Genomic DNA, 16584 nt, shown 5'->3' with positions numbered 1-16584 from the left:
GCCTATTTTTGTATACGTTTGTGTGAATTAAATACTTGACCAATGAAGTGAGCATTTTCACATTTTAATAAGTAACTTTAGTGCAAACTGAAAGCCCCATCAACGTGCAAGGATCAAAATGTAAAGTCTCGGCCAAATTATGTAAATATTGCTGTAACGCAATTTGGAAATGCTATTCAATCATGAGCATGTTGTGAGTAATACCGAGCACATGTAGAAAGCCCACGTGGGTTTGTTAACGGGCCGAAATGTCATCAAGAGCACCACAAATAAAACACTACATTTCAACATGAACGTATACAATAATTGGTACATTAAGAACTTTGACCCTTTAGTGGGCCTTGAAATAAAATTAAAAAGTGTGTTTTATGCCAAATGCTTGATGATTCATCATTATTGATGAAAAAAGAAAAAACTAAAACCCAAATAAAGATTTGATCTTGAATAAAAGTGTACTATTGGAAAAGCACAGACAGATTCCCCGCAGTCTTTGTGACCGAAGTATCAGCTTTTACCATTCTAGCAATCACAGTTCTGTTGATGAGTGGGCTAAACATTTTAATAATCCAGATAGCGATAAGGCAGGAATATAAATTCCCACACTAAACACTTCATAAAAAGGGACCATTAGGTTTGCTTGTTAGTGGAGTCGAACGGTTAGAGTGAGCATGTCTTGTAGAGATTGAAAGCTAAAGAAAGACCCGAGCTGTTACTCTAAAGCAGCTCCACGATCATGTAACACACATGAATGCTTGACTGAAAAATAAGTTTCAACCGATGTTTAACATTTTACAGAGCTGTTATAGACATAATTTAGTGCACACGTTTGTTGCCAACTGTTACACTGTTGTCTGCTAAACAAGTTCAAAATAAGCTAAAGAAAACAGTTCTTAGAAAATGTTGTTGTTTCACCTTGGGAGCTCAGCCTGACTAATTGTCTAATCAATACGGAGCTGAGTGGAATCACAGGTGAGACTGGGCGTGCGAGTGGTTTTCCGCGCTGCAGCCCTGGGACCAGAGGAGGTAGGATGGGGGAGGGAGCCACAGAAAGGAAAGATAATTGTTTACAAGAGGCCTATGTAGCCATCTCCTAGCAACAGCTCTGACAAGCTCCACATCAGGTGTGGCTAACCATGACAGCCTGTGTTAGCCTCAGGTTCAGCAAGTGTTTGCGCATCCAAACTACAACTAGCCTCAGGCAGAGAGACCTACAGTACATGTGCAGAGTCTTTGAATGACTCGGTCATAATTCTTAAAACTATTAAGCACTACATTACGTCTCTAAGTGTCCCAGTCCTGATGTTTCCCCTCAGATCTTGTTTTCTCATTCGCATGAACTGCAATCGACAATCAAACAACCCCGAAAAGAAATCAGAGATTCCATAATTGAGAAAGAAAAAAAAGAAATAAAAAGCTACATAAACCTACGAAAACAAACCCTGATGATGGTCTTGCATTACTGTTTGCAAGTTTTTCAATGTTGGCAAAGAATATGGATTTAATGCTGGCATATATAAAAATGTAATCCCAAACAGAAAAAAAAAAAAAAAAAAAACTGTACTCAGTACCAAGTATGGTGCTGGCGGAAAGATGTACACTTTATACAGTATTTTAGAACAATTCAAAAGAAACCAACCACTTTTGTATTTATCTATATGTACACAGAAAGACAATAAGCCAAAAGCCTCAGAGTCAAGACTCAAGTCTTGACTTACTTCTTGTACAAGTTAGTCAACTACAAGAAAGAAAAGACATGCAGAACAGTGGTTGATAGTAGCACAAAAAAAATAAAAAGGTAGGACAGCCACACTGCGTGCATTTGGCGTACACATGGCAAGAGGCGCAAGCCACAAACATTTAAAAAGTTTGGGTTTGTTCCAAGATTAACAATCTTCAGCAGGTCAGTGCAGATCAACTTGTTTAATCATGAATGAGATTGTCCACACCTCGCACTTTGAGATGATCAGCCTCGTGAGCCTGACAGCACGCCACACAAGGGAGTGCATGAGCAACAAACTCAACACACTTCATCCCTTGATCACCGATCACTCCATAGGCCGATAGTTATTTTTACAGGAATATAGAGATATTAAAATATCCCTACAACCAATCCTAATTCAAAATCTTCAACTGCTCAAGCTTCTTTATGAGGTTGGTGGCTGTTGCAGGTCAGCTAGCCTACATGCATCTATTTACTAGCTGAGGGAGGTCTTAGACATATCCAAGTTCAGAGCAGATCCACTTACAGGCAGGCTCACATCAAGCGGACGTCCGGTTAATGTAGCTGGGGAGCGGAGAGAGAGGCAAAGAAATTCCACCGGCAATTTCATTAGTGATCAAATGGAGGTAAGATGTGTCTCCCTCTCTCTCCCTCCCTCCCTCTTTTGTTGGCCCAAGTGCTTACACAGCATAGGCCAACAAAATGGAAACTCAATCAGCCAGGCCACAAAAGGTACAGTTTGATCCACATACTACAGTACTGACACTGAAAAATAAACCTAAATCTGAACACTTTTTCTTTTTAAAAAAAAAAAAAAAAAAAAAAAAAGTAGTTGAGTTGACAAGGCAATTAAGCTAGTTTACTGAAAGAGAAAACTTGAATTCAGAAGGTATATGGTTATATTTTTCTGTTTAATGAGGAAAATAGATGTAATAATTTTTCTTCACATTTTGTGAATATATTTTGTTTATTTATTAGAGTAAAAAAAGAGAGCTTGTGGAACATGGCAAACTAGCTTCTTGAACTCATCTCCCAGCTGAAACTATGGGGGGGCAGACATTCAGAAGCTTCATTCAAAAACCTCATTAGAAGCTTTGAATTTGTTTGCATGCCTAATGTTAGCATTTAGCATTGCAAGACCAACGTCCATACTCCCGGAGTATGGTCTGGCTACACTGCTTATCTATTCTGGAATAGATGTGTGACAGACGGATGTCAGGCTTGATCCCAGCAATGAACACACGTTGAGCAAGACTAGCATTTAGCTAAGAGCAATGTTGTGCCAAAGTATAGCCTCACAGACCTAACTAACTATTCCTTAGAATATAAGCACTATTAAAAAATGAACACGCCGACTTATTGGGACTTTAGCTTCTTCACAGTAACCCCCAGAGTTAGACAAGTCGATACATACCCTTCTCATCTCCGTGCGTGTTGTAACTCTGTCTGACGCCCCCCAGCGCTAGCTAAGCCTAGCACAGATCCTGGAGGTAACCGGTTCCAACTAGCCTACTGCTCCAAATAAGTGACATAATAACACCAACATTTTCCTATTTACATGTTGTGATTTGTATAGTAACAGGGTGTACAAATAAGGTCACATGAGACACAGCCGTCTTCTAACCGTATACAAACTGGGAACTATATTCTCAGAAAGGTGAAGTACTGCTACTTATGCTACTTGGGCGGAGTGATATGCTAGCAGCACCTGAAGCCCTGTGGTGAGCAGAGAGTTCGCCTGGAGTTCGCTCAGAGCTGGAATAATAGAGTCAACAATTACTAGATAGTAAAAGCATATGACCTTGTTATTTTTGTACACCCTGTGACTATACAAATCACAACATGTAAACAGCAACATGTTGGTGTTATTTTGTCAGGTATTCAGAGCAGTAGGCTAGTTGGAACCGGTTACCTCCAGGATCTGTGCTAGGCTTAGCTAGCGCTGGGTGCGTCAGACAGAGTTACAACACACACGGAGATGACAAGGGTATGCATCAACTTGTCTAACTCTGGGGGTTACGGTGAATAAGCTAAAGTCCCAATAAGTGGGACTGTTCCTTTAATAAGTAAGTAGGTAGACAATGCATAAGGAAAAAGATTACAAAAAAATAAATAAAAACAATCGTATTCAAAACCGTAAACAAGTTTTTAGCAAGCCTAACACTAAACACTTAATTACATTCTTCAAACTCCAGGAGAGTGCAATTCCCTCAGCGTCAAAAGCAGAAGCAGTATGCATTTACTGTAAATTCAAATCTGTGGGGAAACACTGACTGTAGGCTGAAGTCAGAGGTGGCAGCAGCATCAATAGTCAGTCTCTTTCCTGGCAAGACAAGCCAGAGCAGGAGAATCACTGGATGACTTCCAAAGAATGGATAAGCATCATGCAATCGGAGTATAATCAGCCATTAGCGACTGCATCACACTGCTGTGATGATAACTGGGCCGAGAAGAGAGGAGGCTATGATGTCTGTGTCTTCACAGAAGAAGAAGCCTTTCCCAGAAACGCAGGATGACTTTCACTATTGCAGCCCGACTGCACGACACTCGACTGGAAGATGAAAAGTGCTCTTTGAGAATTGAACAAGTGCCTATTCAGGCAATTAAGGCATCAAAAGGGTATTATCACAAATTAGGATTTCAAGGTCCATTTCAAAATCAGTTCTTTTTTTCAGATTGTCTCAGGATGACCGAAGAGTCCAGCCCTCATTGGTTTCCATTGGGGCTTAAAATGGGCAGTTGTCCAGATGACACAGCCAATAGCACACTGCATCTTTGTTTCTTCAGTGAGGAAAGCGACAACACCACAGCAAGTGACCCCGCAGGCTTGTTGTGACATCTGGCACTGGAATAGTGCACCGTTATCAGCTCGACCACTTAACAGAAAGACAACACACCAGAATAGCCCTCTTCACCTCTGCCTTGAGGTGTCAGTCAATGAGTCCTATAAGAGACTACCACTGGTTCATATTCTATGTGATGCATGTGTGGCGTTTTATATACATGTAGCTGTGGCACCTTGGTTAGCCCAGGTGGTAACAGTTACCCCTAACCCACCTGATGGTCTCAACAATAGCCTCCCTCATTTAATATATGGCTTTTACTCTGAAATCACACCTTTGCCATTTCCCACTGAAGCTTAAAAACGTTGGCAAGGGTGGCTGTTAATTCACCCCAAAATCTTGACCTTTCAAAATACGACTGTATGCAACTTGATGCATTTATTTTCGTTTAATCAATTTTCGTTTAATCAATTATTCAATTGGTTATTTGTAGTATACTGGTTTTGTCTGACCTATCTTTAAATACCCAGAGATATTCAGTTTTTGAATAAACAAATCTAATCTAGGGCTGGCAACCAACAATTATTTCTTTATAAGTTATTCTGCTGATTATTTTCTTGATTAACTGATGAATAATTGCCTATAAAAAGTGCTAGAAAAAAAAATGTAAATTTCTTAGAATCAAAATTCCCTAAAGTCCAAAGTGATGTCTTTAGATGTCGTGTTTTGTACAACTTAAAAGCTGTAACTACAAAATGGCCATTTTTGCTTTGAAAAATACAGAATACAATCAATTAGCATAATAGTTGCAGATTACTTTTTCTGTCCATCAACTAATCAGACTAATCACCTCTACTTCCAAATACTAAGTGCCTCTTTTGTCTGCACAACTACCATTCCCATTGCAGTCCCTTTGACCATCACGACATTACAAATCTGAATAAAAACAAGCAACAACATGACAATAGCTTAACTCCTAAAAAAAAAAAAAAAAAAAACACTTTTATAACATTACATTGTCCAAAATAATTTCATAGATTCACTCAAACTCAATGGCAACAGGAGGTAAAGGTCATTTAAAAATAAATTTAAAAAAAATTAAAAAAAGCACAGGACTGGTGCTTAGCACACCTTTTTTTCCTGTATGCCTAATCCATTAGCTATCAGTCATGTGCAGTCAGAGGAGCTTAATAGCCCTGGAGGGTCCACCAGGGGCCACCTGGCACCCACAGCAGGAGAGGAAGCTGTGAGGTGCAGAGGGGGTGGGTGGGGAAGAGGTGTGCCAGTAGTACGCACTGAACTACTGCCCGGAGGCATTGAACACAATATTTCACTCTCGCAGTGTAATTTCACTCATTCGTCATTTTATCAGATAATTAGTTGGAGCATCCGATCAACGCCTCCAACCAGGCTGCACCTCCATACAGTACATGCCATTCTCATACATCACACCAGACTCCTTTAAAAATCTGGTTGCTTAATATTGCCTTGCGTAAAAGTTAAGGTATCTCATTGACGTTGAGTCAAATTGTTTCTATTCTGTAGAAATCAAAAAACACAAACCACTTATTTCTATATTAAAAATCTACTTTCACTTTGCCTGGCATTTACCACAATCATCCAACAAAACTGACAGTAGTGAGCAATGTGGACCAATCCTAAAGTCTTAATAAACCAAATTCCACTTGATGGATTGCATTATGACGAAATTGCTCTTAAAACCCTTATGAAACAGCAAATGTTCTCCAGAACGTAACCCTCCAGGGTCTACATATCAAAGCATCCTCCCCCCAACCCCCACCCCAGTCTAATTACCCTATCATGGCCTTGGCAGGTGCAAGCTGGTGGATTGGAACAAAGCCAACCCTCAACTTTAAAAGATGACCCAGATGACACTGCGAACCACTGTAACTGCAATCGGATCCTTGTGAAGCATGCCATCGTTTAGCTGTAATGTGTGTCATTCTCTGACAGGATGCTGCTAAGAACCCCCATTTAATGAGGTCTGCCTTCCCTGCAAAGGCACATACACTTGACCCAAAAGCAAAACCAAATCAAAAGGATTTTGGGATTAATTTGGCATCAATGCGATCCATTAAAGTGCAGTTTCTTTGGATGAAATTTCTACTTTCAAAAACAGGTTCACTCTGGCGAGCCTTCCACCGCAGAGCTTTTCTGCAGCGGAAGATGGTTGCATCTACAGTTGCAAGGATTAGTCCATGAATCAATAGGTCACTTTTCAAGCACAAATGCCAAAAATGTAATGGTTCCGGTTTCTCAAATGTTAGAGGTTGCTACGTTTCTTGGTCTTACGTGTTAGTAAAGGAAATTACTTTGTGGGTTTTGGACTGTTGGTCTGACAAAAGAAGACATTTGATGATGATTAGTATATTGTGTGCACTGCATTGTCTACTGTTTTCTGATGTTCTATAGACCAAATGTGTAATGAGCAGAATAATTTATAGGGGAAATTATTGTTACGTGCAGCACTGGTTTGCAATGACAGAAAAAATAAATAAATAAAAAAAAACTCTGAAAGTGTGAACTCATATCTCATATCATATATGATTAATGATGTGTTCCCCAGGCATGTGTAAACATGCAACAAAAAATAAACATTAAATTGAGCAAATTTTTTAAAAAAGGGGTTCGGTTTGGTGCTCTCTCCAGTGAAGAACGTGTCAAGAACACACCATCGTAGACTTAATTGGGGCAAGAAATCACAACTCACCGGCCAGGCGAACTGGAAGGGGATCAAAATCTTATTCGGGTTCGTCTTCGCGCTTGTAACAGAAAACATATTTCCACCGAGAACTTCAGTAGATCCAGCTCCGAACGTGCAGGGGCCGTTGGTGGTGACCTCCATCTGGTACTCCTTCAGGCAGATTTTAAAGTAAGTGTCGCACTCGTCTCGAGTGCAGCGCAGGTCCTGGGAGTTCCTGGTGCCGTCGCAGCACTCCCCGTCCGCCAACTCGCCATTTAGATTCTCCACGGAGATCAGCTGCAGCTCGAAATAGCCGGTTGACTGGGACACCTAGAAACAACATTTTAAAAAAAGACCACATTTAAATATAGACCTATATTTACAACCTCGGCATTGTTTGGGTCGCCTAAATTGGTGCGTAAAAATGGACAAGTGGCCAAACAGTGTCTGAACCCCAACTAAAGTCATTATAAACCCTTAATTCAGATGGGGTGGTAATTCCAAAATAATTTGGTGCATCATGAATAGAGCACGTGAACAGCCTACAGTTTGCAGGCTGGGGTCTTAACCAATCAGGTTACTCTCTGACGGGAGCAAATTAACCACTGCAGCAGCCAATTGATGAAATGCAATTTAAAAAACATATATATATAAAATATATATAAAAAGCAAATGCAACTTAACCTACAACTTCTTGGTTCAGGCCTAATTCTCTCTCAAAAAAAAGAAACGTACAAGGATCTCAGAAATGTAACCAAAATGGAGAGTAGCATGTATCAATTCCTTAGACTTCAATCTTGTCATGGTAACATGATCACATGCTCCACAACTGACGGCTACGTAATTCAATTATCGATGAATGTGATGCGAATATGCAGCGCCGGAGAGCAAATAGGCTACATCTGCCCACGCCCACCAACTTTTGACGTTTGTAATTTCAAACATTTATTTTATTTGCGTGGAGCAGAATGAAATATTTTTGGAATAAAACAAGAGCCGTCTTACCTCTGTCCATAACGCTAACAGTAGGCACAATATTGGGAAGCAATTCCTGACGTTAATCCTGGTGCGATTCCACATGCCTCCGGTTAATTAGAGTGACATCGGAGGGGAGAAGCGATACGAAAAGACAAACAGCCGCGGACCCGGCGACTAGTTCCTCCTCTCCTGACATGCAAAAAGAAAATATTCACATGCGTGTTTTCTCCACCGTAAACGTCCAGATTTCACGTTGAGCAGGCGGCGGATTGCAGCGCAGTGATGGTCCATGCACAGGAGTGTCCCTCCGTCAAATCTCTCCACGCAGCAACTGAGATGTTCGTGGCCACAGCCTGAGGAGAGGATGTCTGCTTTGATTGGCAGCTCCGCAAACCACTTACAAATTGGCCTGCGGGCAGTCTCTGAGCCAACCGGATTAAGGGGCGGACAATAGTATAATACCCCCACCAACCCTCCTTCTCCTCCTCATCCTGCTCTTCCTCCTCCCAAAACTTGAATTAGCCTATGCTGGGGTTTGGTATTGAGATTCATTTGGACAGACCGTATTACAGCATGCGAACAAAGCACGGGTCGACTTTAATTAAACGCGCCCGCAAAGATGTGATGATGAGTAGGGCTATTATTTCAAATCAAGATGCTCAAAGGTGCTGTCTTGAATTTAATTGCAGTCTTTATTTGGAAAACATTTTTGGACGTTTGTTTGCTTTTATATCAGGCGTCGTTTCATTCAAATCATTCAAATCTATTTTGTCAACAAAACTTGAAAGAAAATAGTCCCACAAGCAGACTGAATTCCTGAGGTCAACGTGGACTAATTGCTGGTGACTGACATGGGATTTGATTACGATAATGTGGTTATATCTTAGATTAAATTAACAGTTTACACGGAGCATTGCTTCTGAATGCCTCCTAGTATGTCGTATCTTACATTTCGCAGCCAATTGGATTTCCCTTCTCAATGTTGTTGCTTTTAATTATAATGATGTAATGATGAATTATAATGATGCTGCAAAAACTACATTTACTTTGGGCTATGTATGACAATGCTTCGATGATAGAGATTAATATCAATGCATTCGTTCCTCTTGCCACAAACATGGTTTCACTCATCTGTTTTTGCAGTATTAATGGCTGCTGAAAGTAAAACTGCCTCTAAAACACATCACCTTTTCAGTAACGCGACTAGACTTATTATTAAGGAGCCCTCCTCAATTCAACCCCACAAATTGCAGCAGTTTAGAGCGCCCTCTAATGCCTGCGCATCAGTCACCATTTAACCTGATTCTCTGACCTGATCTCGGCATTTTGAAGAAATTAGATACATAAAATTAGATATGCAGTCATGTCACACATTTCTGTTGTTCATATTCTGCTTTTCCCGTCATTTGTGAGATATTGAATGTAACTTGATGTGCAAAAAAACGTTACTTTTTTCTCTACTCTTGGTGCAAAACTATTTATCCCTTTGTACATTTTCTAAACATATTCAATTTTACCAGTTCCCGGTCTTGTGTGTTCTTATTCAAATTGCATTTTTCTCTGCAGTATCCTTTTGCTGCTGCATCAACCAAATATCTCGTCTTGTCCCACAGTGTTAACGATACAGAACTACAGCATATTTATATGAAAGCACTGCTCATGCCATTGGCAGTCGCAGCTGGTTTGCCTTCAGCTGATCACCGTATTACACATGTTGAAAATGTCCACCTCGTTTGGATTGGTGACCCCAGCAACAAGTGCCTTTCTGCCATTTACCTCCCACCTGTACATCCATCCATCCATCCATCCATCCATTCATCCATCCATACATACATACATACATACACAAAGACAGATGTGAACATTTGCACAAGCATCCTGTCTCAGTTTAAGATATTTGCATCACCTGGCAGCTTGAGTCTTGTTGACAGATGGCCAATGGTTGCTGTGGCTGTACCCATTCAAAAGGAACATACCAGTGTTTTTGCATGTTGTAGTTCTCATAGAGCCCATTCTACTGTAAGTGATAAACATTTCCCAAAGCATGCTGTAGTGCGTTTTATCTTTCATTTCTTTCAAACATAAAAACTGTGTATTTTTCTCTGTGTCTTTATATTTTACACCTTCAATGGCATGCAAGTGTCAAATGAGTTATGGGTGACATAGCTGATTTTATAAGTGGACCAGCACTCAGACTAGACGGTGCATTATCCTGGTATTTAATGTTAATTTGTTGTCCTTAATGGAATAAAGTTTGCTGGACTGTGCCCGCATTCTTATATTAACATTCTCCACATCCTAATGAAAAGAAGAAAGGAAGCAACATCAAAAACTCCTGTGACCTGTATCCATCTGTTTATCACTTAGACGAATCTATTTTTATTGTTTAAGTTGTTTATCCATTTTGTCTCAGTGAATAAAAGATGCTGTATCATGCAATCAATTGAGTACAATAATGAATGGGTGAATGAGATGCAAATAAAGTGTGACTGGTAAAAATAAGACCAAGTCTTTTCTAATATCGCTGCTCAGGCGTAAGTGACATGCAACATGATACCACTCTCTGCTACCGTTTCTGACAAGGAAAACAAGAGAGGCAAACTGCCAATCAAAGTGTATGTGACAGCAACCCCCCCCCCCCCAACCCCTCCATGTCTCTGTCTCCCTCTCATCAGGCAACTGCCAGCCCATCAGATAGGCCTTAAAGGAGGCCGCTGATAGCCTTAGCCACTGCAGACGCTTTGACTGGAACATTTCACACGCTGTCACAAGTACATGTGAGTGCCTTAAGTTGGATCACAGCTAGTAAAGGGCCTCAGGTGGCGAAGGAACAGTGTGTATATGTGTGTTTGCAATCTTAGTGTTTGACCAGTATGGGTTTTTAGCCATGCTAGTGGTGAAGCTCTTAAGGATGGCAATGTCGGTTTGTCGCTAAAATATTTCAGCAACTACTGGATAGATAGCTATGGAATTCTCTCTTCTTCAGTCTTTCTTAAGCACCATCAGCAGATTTTGTATTTTGAGTGAAATGTCTCAGCAACATTAAGATGGATTGCTGGGAAATTTTAGACATTTATGGTTCCCAGAGGTTTTAGCCTACTGATTCTGTTGATCCCAACTTTTCCTCTAGCATCCCCATGAAGTTCACATTTTTGTATTTTAGTAAAATGACTTGACAAGTATTGGATGGATTGAATCAACATTTTATTACAGGCATTAATTTCCCCCCTCAGGATGGATTGCAATAACTTTGGTGATCCTGTAAAGATTTATCCATCCGTTGTGCTAATTAGCTAATGTTAGCATGCAAACACACTTAAGACGCTGACACACCAACCCGATTATCGGCCGTTGGACAGTCTGGCGAGGCCGTCTTCAGTCGGAGGACCCGTCGGCGTTCATTTGGGCCGATTTGACTTGTTGAATCGGCCAGTGGGCCAGACCCACGTGACGCGTTCATCCAATCAGCTGCCGGTTTAAATTTTTTGGGGCGACAATACAGATTAGCGCCGCCTGCTGTTATGGAGACGTATTACGTTTCGCGCACGCGCAGAACATACACTCAAGTTGGCGTCGCTTCGGTGTGTTCTGAGGCACTTTTCTGACCAACTAGGGGAGGCACCTTTTCTACCGACTGTCGGCCGTCGGATTGGTGTGTCAGAGCCTTAAGATGGTGAACATGTAAACACATTTTTTTTGCAGGGTGGTAGGGGAAGACTCATGAATATTTATTAGGGGACTCATCCCTGAATGGCTGGTACTCGTTGCCTGCTCTGGTTGGGTTGGTTAGGTTTAGGCAAGAGGAGTGGGATTGGTTATGGTTAGGGTAAGAATGTCAGGGCGAGCCAATCAGTGATGAGTTTCCTAATGAATATTCATGAATCTTCCCCTACCACCCTGTAAAAAAAAATATCGCGGCCAACGCAAATGTATGTATTAGCGTCTCTCTGTGTGCGAAATATTGGACACAATGATACTATTCCAAAAAGGTGTAATACATGATTAGTATGGATAACTGTGTGTAAATATATGCCAAGGTACTGTAAATGCACAGGGGTGAAAATTACATTCATTGATATTTGTACCAGACGGGGTATTAAAGGGATGGTTCGGAGTAATTTACCCTAGGGTCCTTTGCACCATGACCTCGAGCCAAACACCCCCCCAGAAGCTTTTTTAACCTGGGTCTAACATTGGGCGAGTTAGCGTAGAGTAGCGTTAGCCGCTGAATAGCTTAGCGCAGGGGCTAATGGACCCACATTTGTATCTTGTAAGTTACCCCACTAATAATGCCCGAAATGATACCAAAGGTCTACACTAGTACAAATAGGTTATGTACTCTACTAAGCTATTCAGCGGCTAACGCTACTCTACGCTAACTCGCCCAATGTTAGACCCAGGTGAAAAAAGCTTCTGGGGGGTGTTTGGCTCGAGGTCATGGTGCAAAGGACCCTAGGGTAAATTACTCCGAACCATCACTTTAATAGAACACATTGCTGTGTGTGCCGGCGGGTTAGAACAGCATTCATTTCTAATTGCACCAGGGTACGAATAGCACTTCTAATTGTACCAGGGGTGCAAATAGCCTCACCCTAAAATTAAAAGCATTCTGTGCTTACCCTAAAACTGTTTTCATGTCAAGCTGGAAATGCCTCTGTGAATGCATTTAGACCTCAATGATTCACTAATACGAGCCTCACTATTGAAACCGTGACTAATGAAATTAGTTGAGAGTTTAAGCCCGAGTGATTCACCAGAAAAAACCTACATACATTTTGCCTTTACGTTAAAAATGTATCTCCAAAAGACCTGAAAATCAAAAGGAAATATGCAAAATACCAAAAGTTGATGATTTTAGATTTTAGATTTAAGAGACTAACATTAGTCCAACACAGCACCAAACTATAGTATCTCCCGAATACTAACAAAAGGCCTAGGGTGGTGTGTGCCTACCTTGTCCTCCTGTTTGCATACGTGTGTGTGGGGCACAGAGAGAGGAGTGTGTGTGTGCAGGAGGAGAAGGGATTATGAGTGGGAGCGCTGTGGGGGGTTTGTGAGCCTCCAGGGGGGAGGTGAAGTGGATTTCTTCTCTCATCCATTTTTCATGGCTTTTCTCCTTTCAGATCTCCGGTCTCTGTACATACGGCTGCCGGGTCGATTCTCTTTTATCTTTAAGCATCTTTTGGGGACTCAGTGTGTGTGTCTGGTGGCGTTCAGAGGTGGTGGTGGTGGTGGTGGGGGTGTTGGTGGCGAGATGGGTCAGGGTTAAGACATGCTGTTTTTCATCAAGCTCTAATGACTATCTCACCACACTGGCTGCTAAGATGCTGCTCATTTGCTGATGTATTTGGGGTTTTAACTGTGGTATCAATTTAGAATCTTTGAATAAAGCGAAAGATTGCATTTTCAAATATGTAGTGAAGATGATGTGGTGAATCCGTAAGTCTTCTACACAGATGAATGGATCATCTCGTAGGAAAATTAAGGAGGTCAGTCCAAGTGGACCATACATAAACAGTACTATGTAATAGCAGTTTATTTCCCTTGTGGATTAATTCACACATATGCCTTTTAAAAGGGGCTTTAAATAATTAATTACTTCTTTTTTGTGACCTCTATGGTTCATCATGATTGACTGAACTTATTTCCTGGCCTCCATCCTTCCCCTTGAAGCACATCGTGATCACCATGCACCATGCCATACTGTTCTTCTAATTCCTGTTTGGATTGGCGGACAACAAATTTGAACATTAAAGTCATCATCTGTATTAAGTTGGACAGGTGTGACACTTTATCACTTATTTTGTGGTTTATCTTTTTTACTGTAGTATATGTGATGAAAGTTTTCATACCAAAATGCCATGCAGAGTGAGTCCTGTTTCACACTTTGCACTTTATTTTACAGGAACATGTCCTGTTAGAGGAACGTATTAGTCAACCTAACCAAAACTAACCTCATCTGTCATCATAAAAGAGCATTTATAGGCCATATAGTATATGTCTTCATATGTGACATGCTGAAAAAGGTCAATTTAAAGCTCAATGAGGTTTCCCACCTCAGAAATCCTATTATGTTGCATCGTATAAAGGTGACTAATTAGAGAAGTCGCCGGACCTGTCAAACCTGGCACCTGGTGACATCTTTTTACTTTTTCATTACTCTTGTCCTTGGCGTGTTTGTTTTATCTGCGATTTTGCCATGAAAGGGACCATGGGGCGAGAAAAGAGAAATTGATAACCAGAATTGAAGGACATCACGTTTATCTGTTTTCTGCACTTTTAACAAATCTAGATATTGGAGATATAAAAGCATATCTTCCCTTACGCATGATTCGTGCATTTATACCCTATATCCCTTACTGTTTAGGTGAGAAAAATGTGTTGTAGCTAAAGATTTTGTTGCGTTTATCTGCTGTAGAGATTCCCATCCATAGTTTAAACGTTGGTGTAAAGAATGGGGAAACTTATGGAGGAAACTACACTATGCATTGTGCCAAGGCTGGCAGAGGAATGTAACTGTTCCAGCAGACGGTTGCAAGACGGTTATGCAAATGCTGGTGCATGCGTGCAGACTTAAAATGATCAAAATACCAGACCCCATAGGCAGTACTTTTAGCAACTTCTAATGTGGAAAGAAATTATGTCATGTAAGTGTAAAGTAACAAAAAAGCTGAGTGACTAAAATGTCAGATAGACTAGCAGACACTGAAGTCTGAATAAAAGCATTTCCGCTTTGCTACATGACTACACTGTGATGAAATGTTATGCCAATGTAAGTTCTTTTTATGTACAGTATTGTTACACTCTTTGCTGAATTTTCCAAGTAAAATGTTTTTATAAGTGTCTAATTTTTTCAAAAGGCAAACATTTTGTGTAGGAGTGGAGGGAGCTGAGCAGTTTTATGCGGTCTACCATGTTTTTTAGTTGAAAAAGTCTTAACCCAGAATGCATAGCAAATTAGTCCTGAAGTCTGACTATAACCGGCCACAGGAGTTAAAACATGCTGACAGTTAAAAAAATGGCCAAGGAAGTATTTCATTTTCTCATCAGCTTGGGAAACTACTGTAAATGTGCCCTTGAGCGAGGCATTTAGCCCACAATGCAACAGTGTTCTCATAACCTAAACCACGTGAACATAACGCATATTGCATATATGACTTCCCACGTAGAAAATACAACCTCACAAGTTCCTTATGAAGACATTTTTTGCATAGTTAACCAGTTCTCATCATTTATTTTTCACATGCCTTCTACCAATACGCACATGGATAACATATTGATTACAACCTTCAGGTTTAGGAGTAAAGTAATCAAGTTTTTTTTTATTAATGAGCCCCTGGTGTTTCAGCGACTTTAGTTAACCCAGTTTTTTCCTTCAGTTCCCATGGTTGACTGAGCAAATGTGTAGAAAGGGCATTTCCGCTGCGATAAGATGAGACATGTTAGTCACCACTGACACCGAAGTGTACCTCTATCATACCCTCATGTTCTGCTCTGCTGATAGTACTGTATGCATTACGTTTTCTCATGCAGATAGCTCAGATTTCATACATGCCAGTCTGTTGCTGTTCAGGGAAGAGGAAAAGTGACAGACATTTCTAAACTATCTGGAAATACACAGTTGGGTTTCAATAACAGTAGGCGAACACGGAAACAGTCAACCCACACAAAACATACACACACACACACACACACACACACACACACACACACACACACACACACACACACACACACACACACAAGCACATTTTTGAGAATGAAAAACCACAGTTACAATGTTAACCAGTTGGGCAAGTTTAATGGTACTTACATACTTTATGTCCTGTTTTTCCTGTTCATGCTTTGGAACCGATTTTAGTAGTGGCCGTCCCCATTTAACCTTTTAGATATTTGACAACAAAATGAACGGTTGCTTATTCAAGGCACCCTTTCCTTTTGTGTATTTTCTGTGATGGCATGGCAACACTTAATACTTAACTGTTTATATTCTGTTGTTAAAACCTAACCGATCATGTCCAGGAAAAAGCTGCGAGTGAAGAATCCTAAAGCCCTTTGAACCTAAATTATTGCTTCTTTTTGCTCCCTCTCCTCCACTATATATGATGCTCAGATTACCTAAACGCTGCCTGCCATCTTTACTACTATGAATCACTGATTAAAGAGGATTTGCAGGACATTGTTCAGATTTATGTTCTTGTCAGTGTTAACATGGCAGATAAGACTCTTTCCACATATGGACATACCTAAGGGGAGATTTGCTCTAAACCCTCCAATCCACCCCAGCATGCACAGCCCAGGACCTCGTAAATATTAAGTACTCACACAAGGTTGCAAAAACAAAAAGATCAGCAAAACCTTTACAGCCGGCTTGATTTTAGATCTTCAAAACAGAAACA

At 40.7% G+C, this 16584-nt stretch overlaps 1 protein-coding gene across 2 annotated transcripts in view; it reads right to left on the bottom strand.

Annotated features, from left to right (window-relative positions):
- Window positions 1-8545, bottom strand: part of jag2b (jagged canonical Notch ligand 2b) — a 47125-nt gene extending 38580 nt beyond the window's left edge. For both annotated transcript variants that reach the window (XM_028604902.1, XM_028604903.1), the window contains exons 1-2: window positions 8213-8545; window positions 7235-7537 (exon numbers count right to left, since the gene is read on the bottom strand). In XM_028604902.1, coding sequence (XP_028460703.1) covers window positions 7235-7537; window positions 8213-8287 — 378 coding nt within the window. In that variant the 5' untranslated portion in view covers window positions 8288-8545. The remainder of the gene's footprint in view (window positions 1-7234; window positions 7538-8212) is intronic.
- Window positions 8546-16584: the final 8039 nt, after the last annotated feature.

The sequence above is a fragment of the Perca flavescens genome, chromosome 18, assembly GCF_004354835.1.
Source record: "Perca flavescens isolate YP-PL-M2 chromosome 18, PFLA_1.0, whole genome shotgun sequence".
Taxonomy (NCBI): Eukaryota; Metazoa; Chordata; class Actinopteri; order Perciformes; family Percidae; genus Perca; species Perca flavescens.
This window is presented reverse-complemented; position numbering and strand designations above follow the sequence as displayed.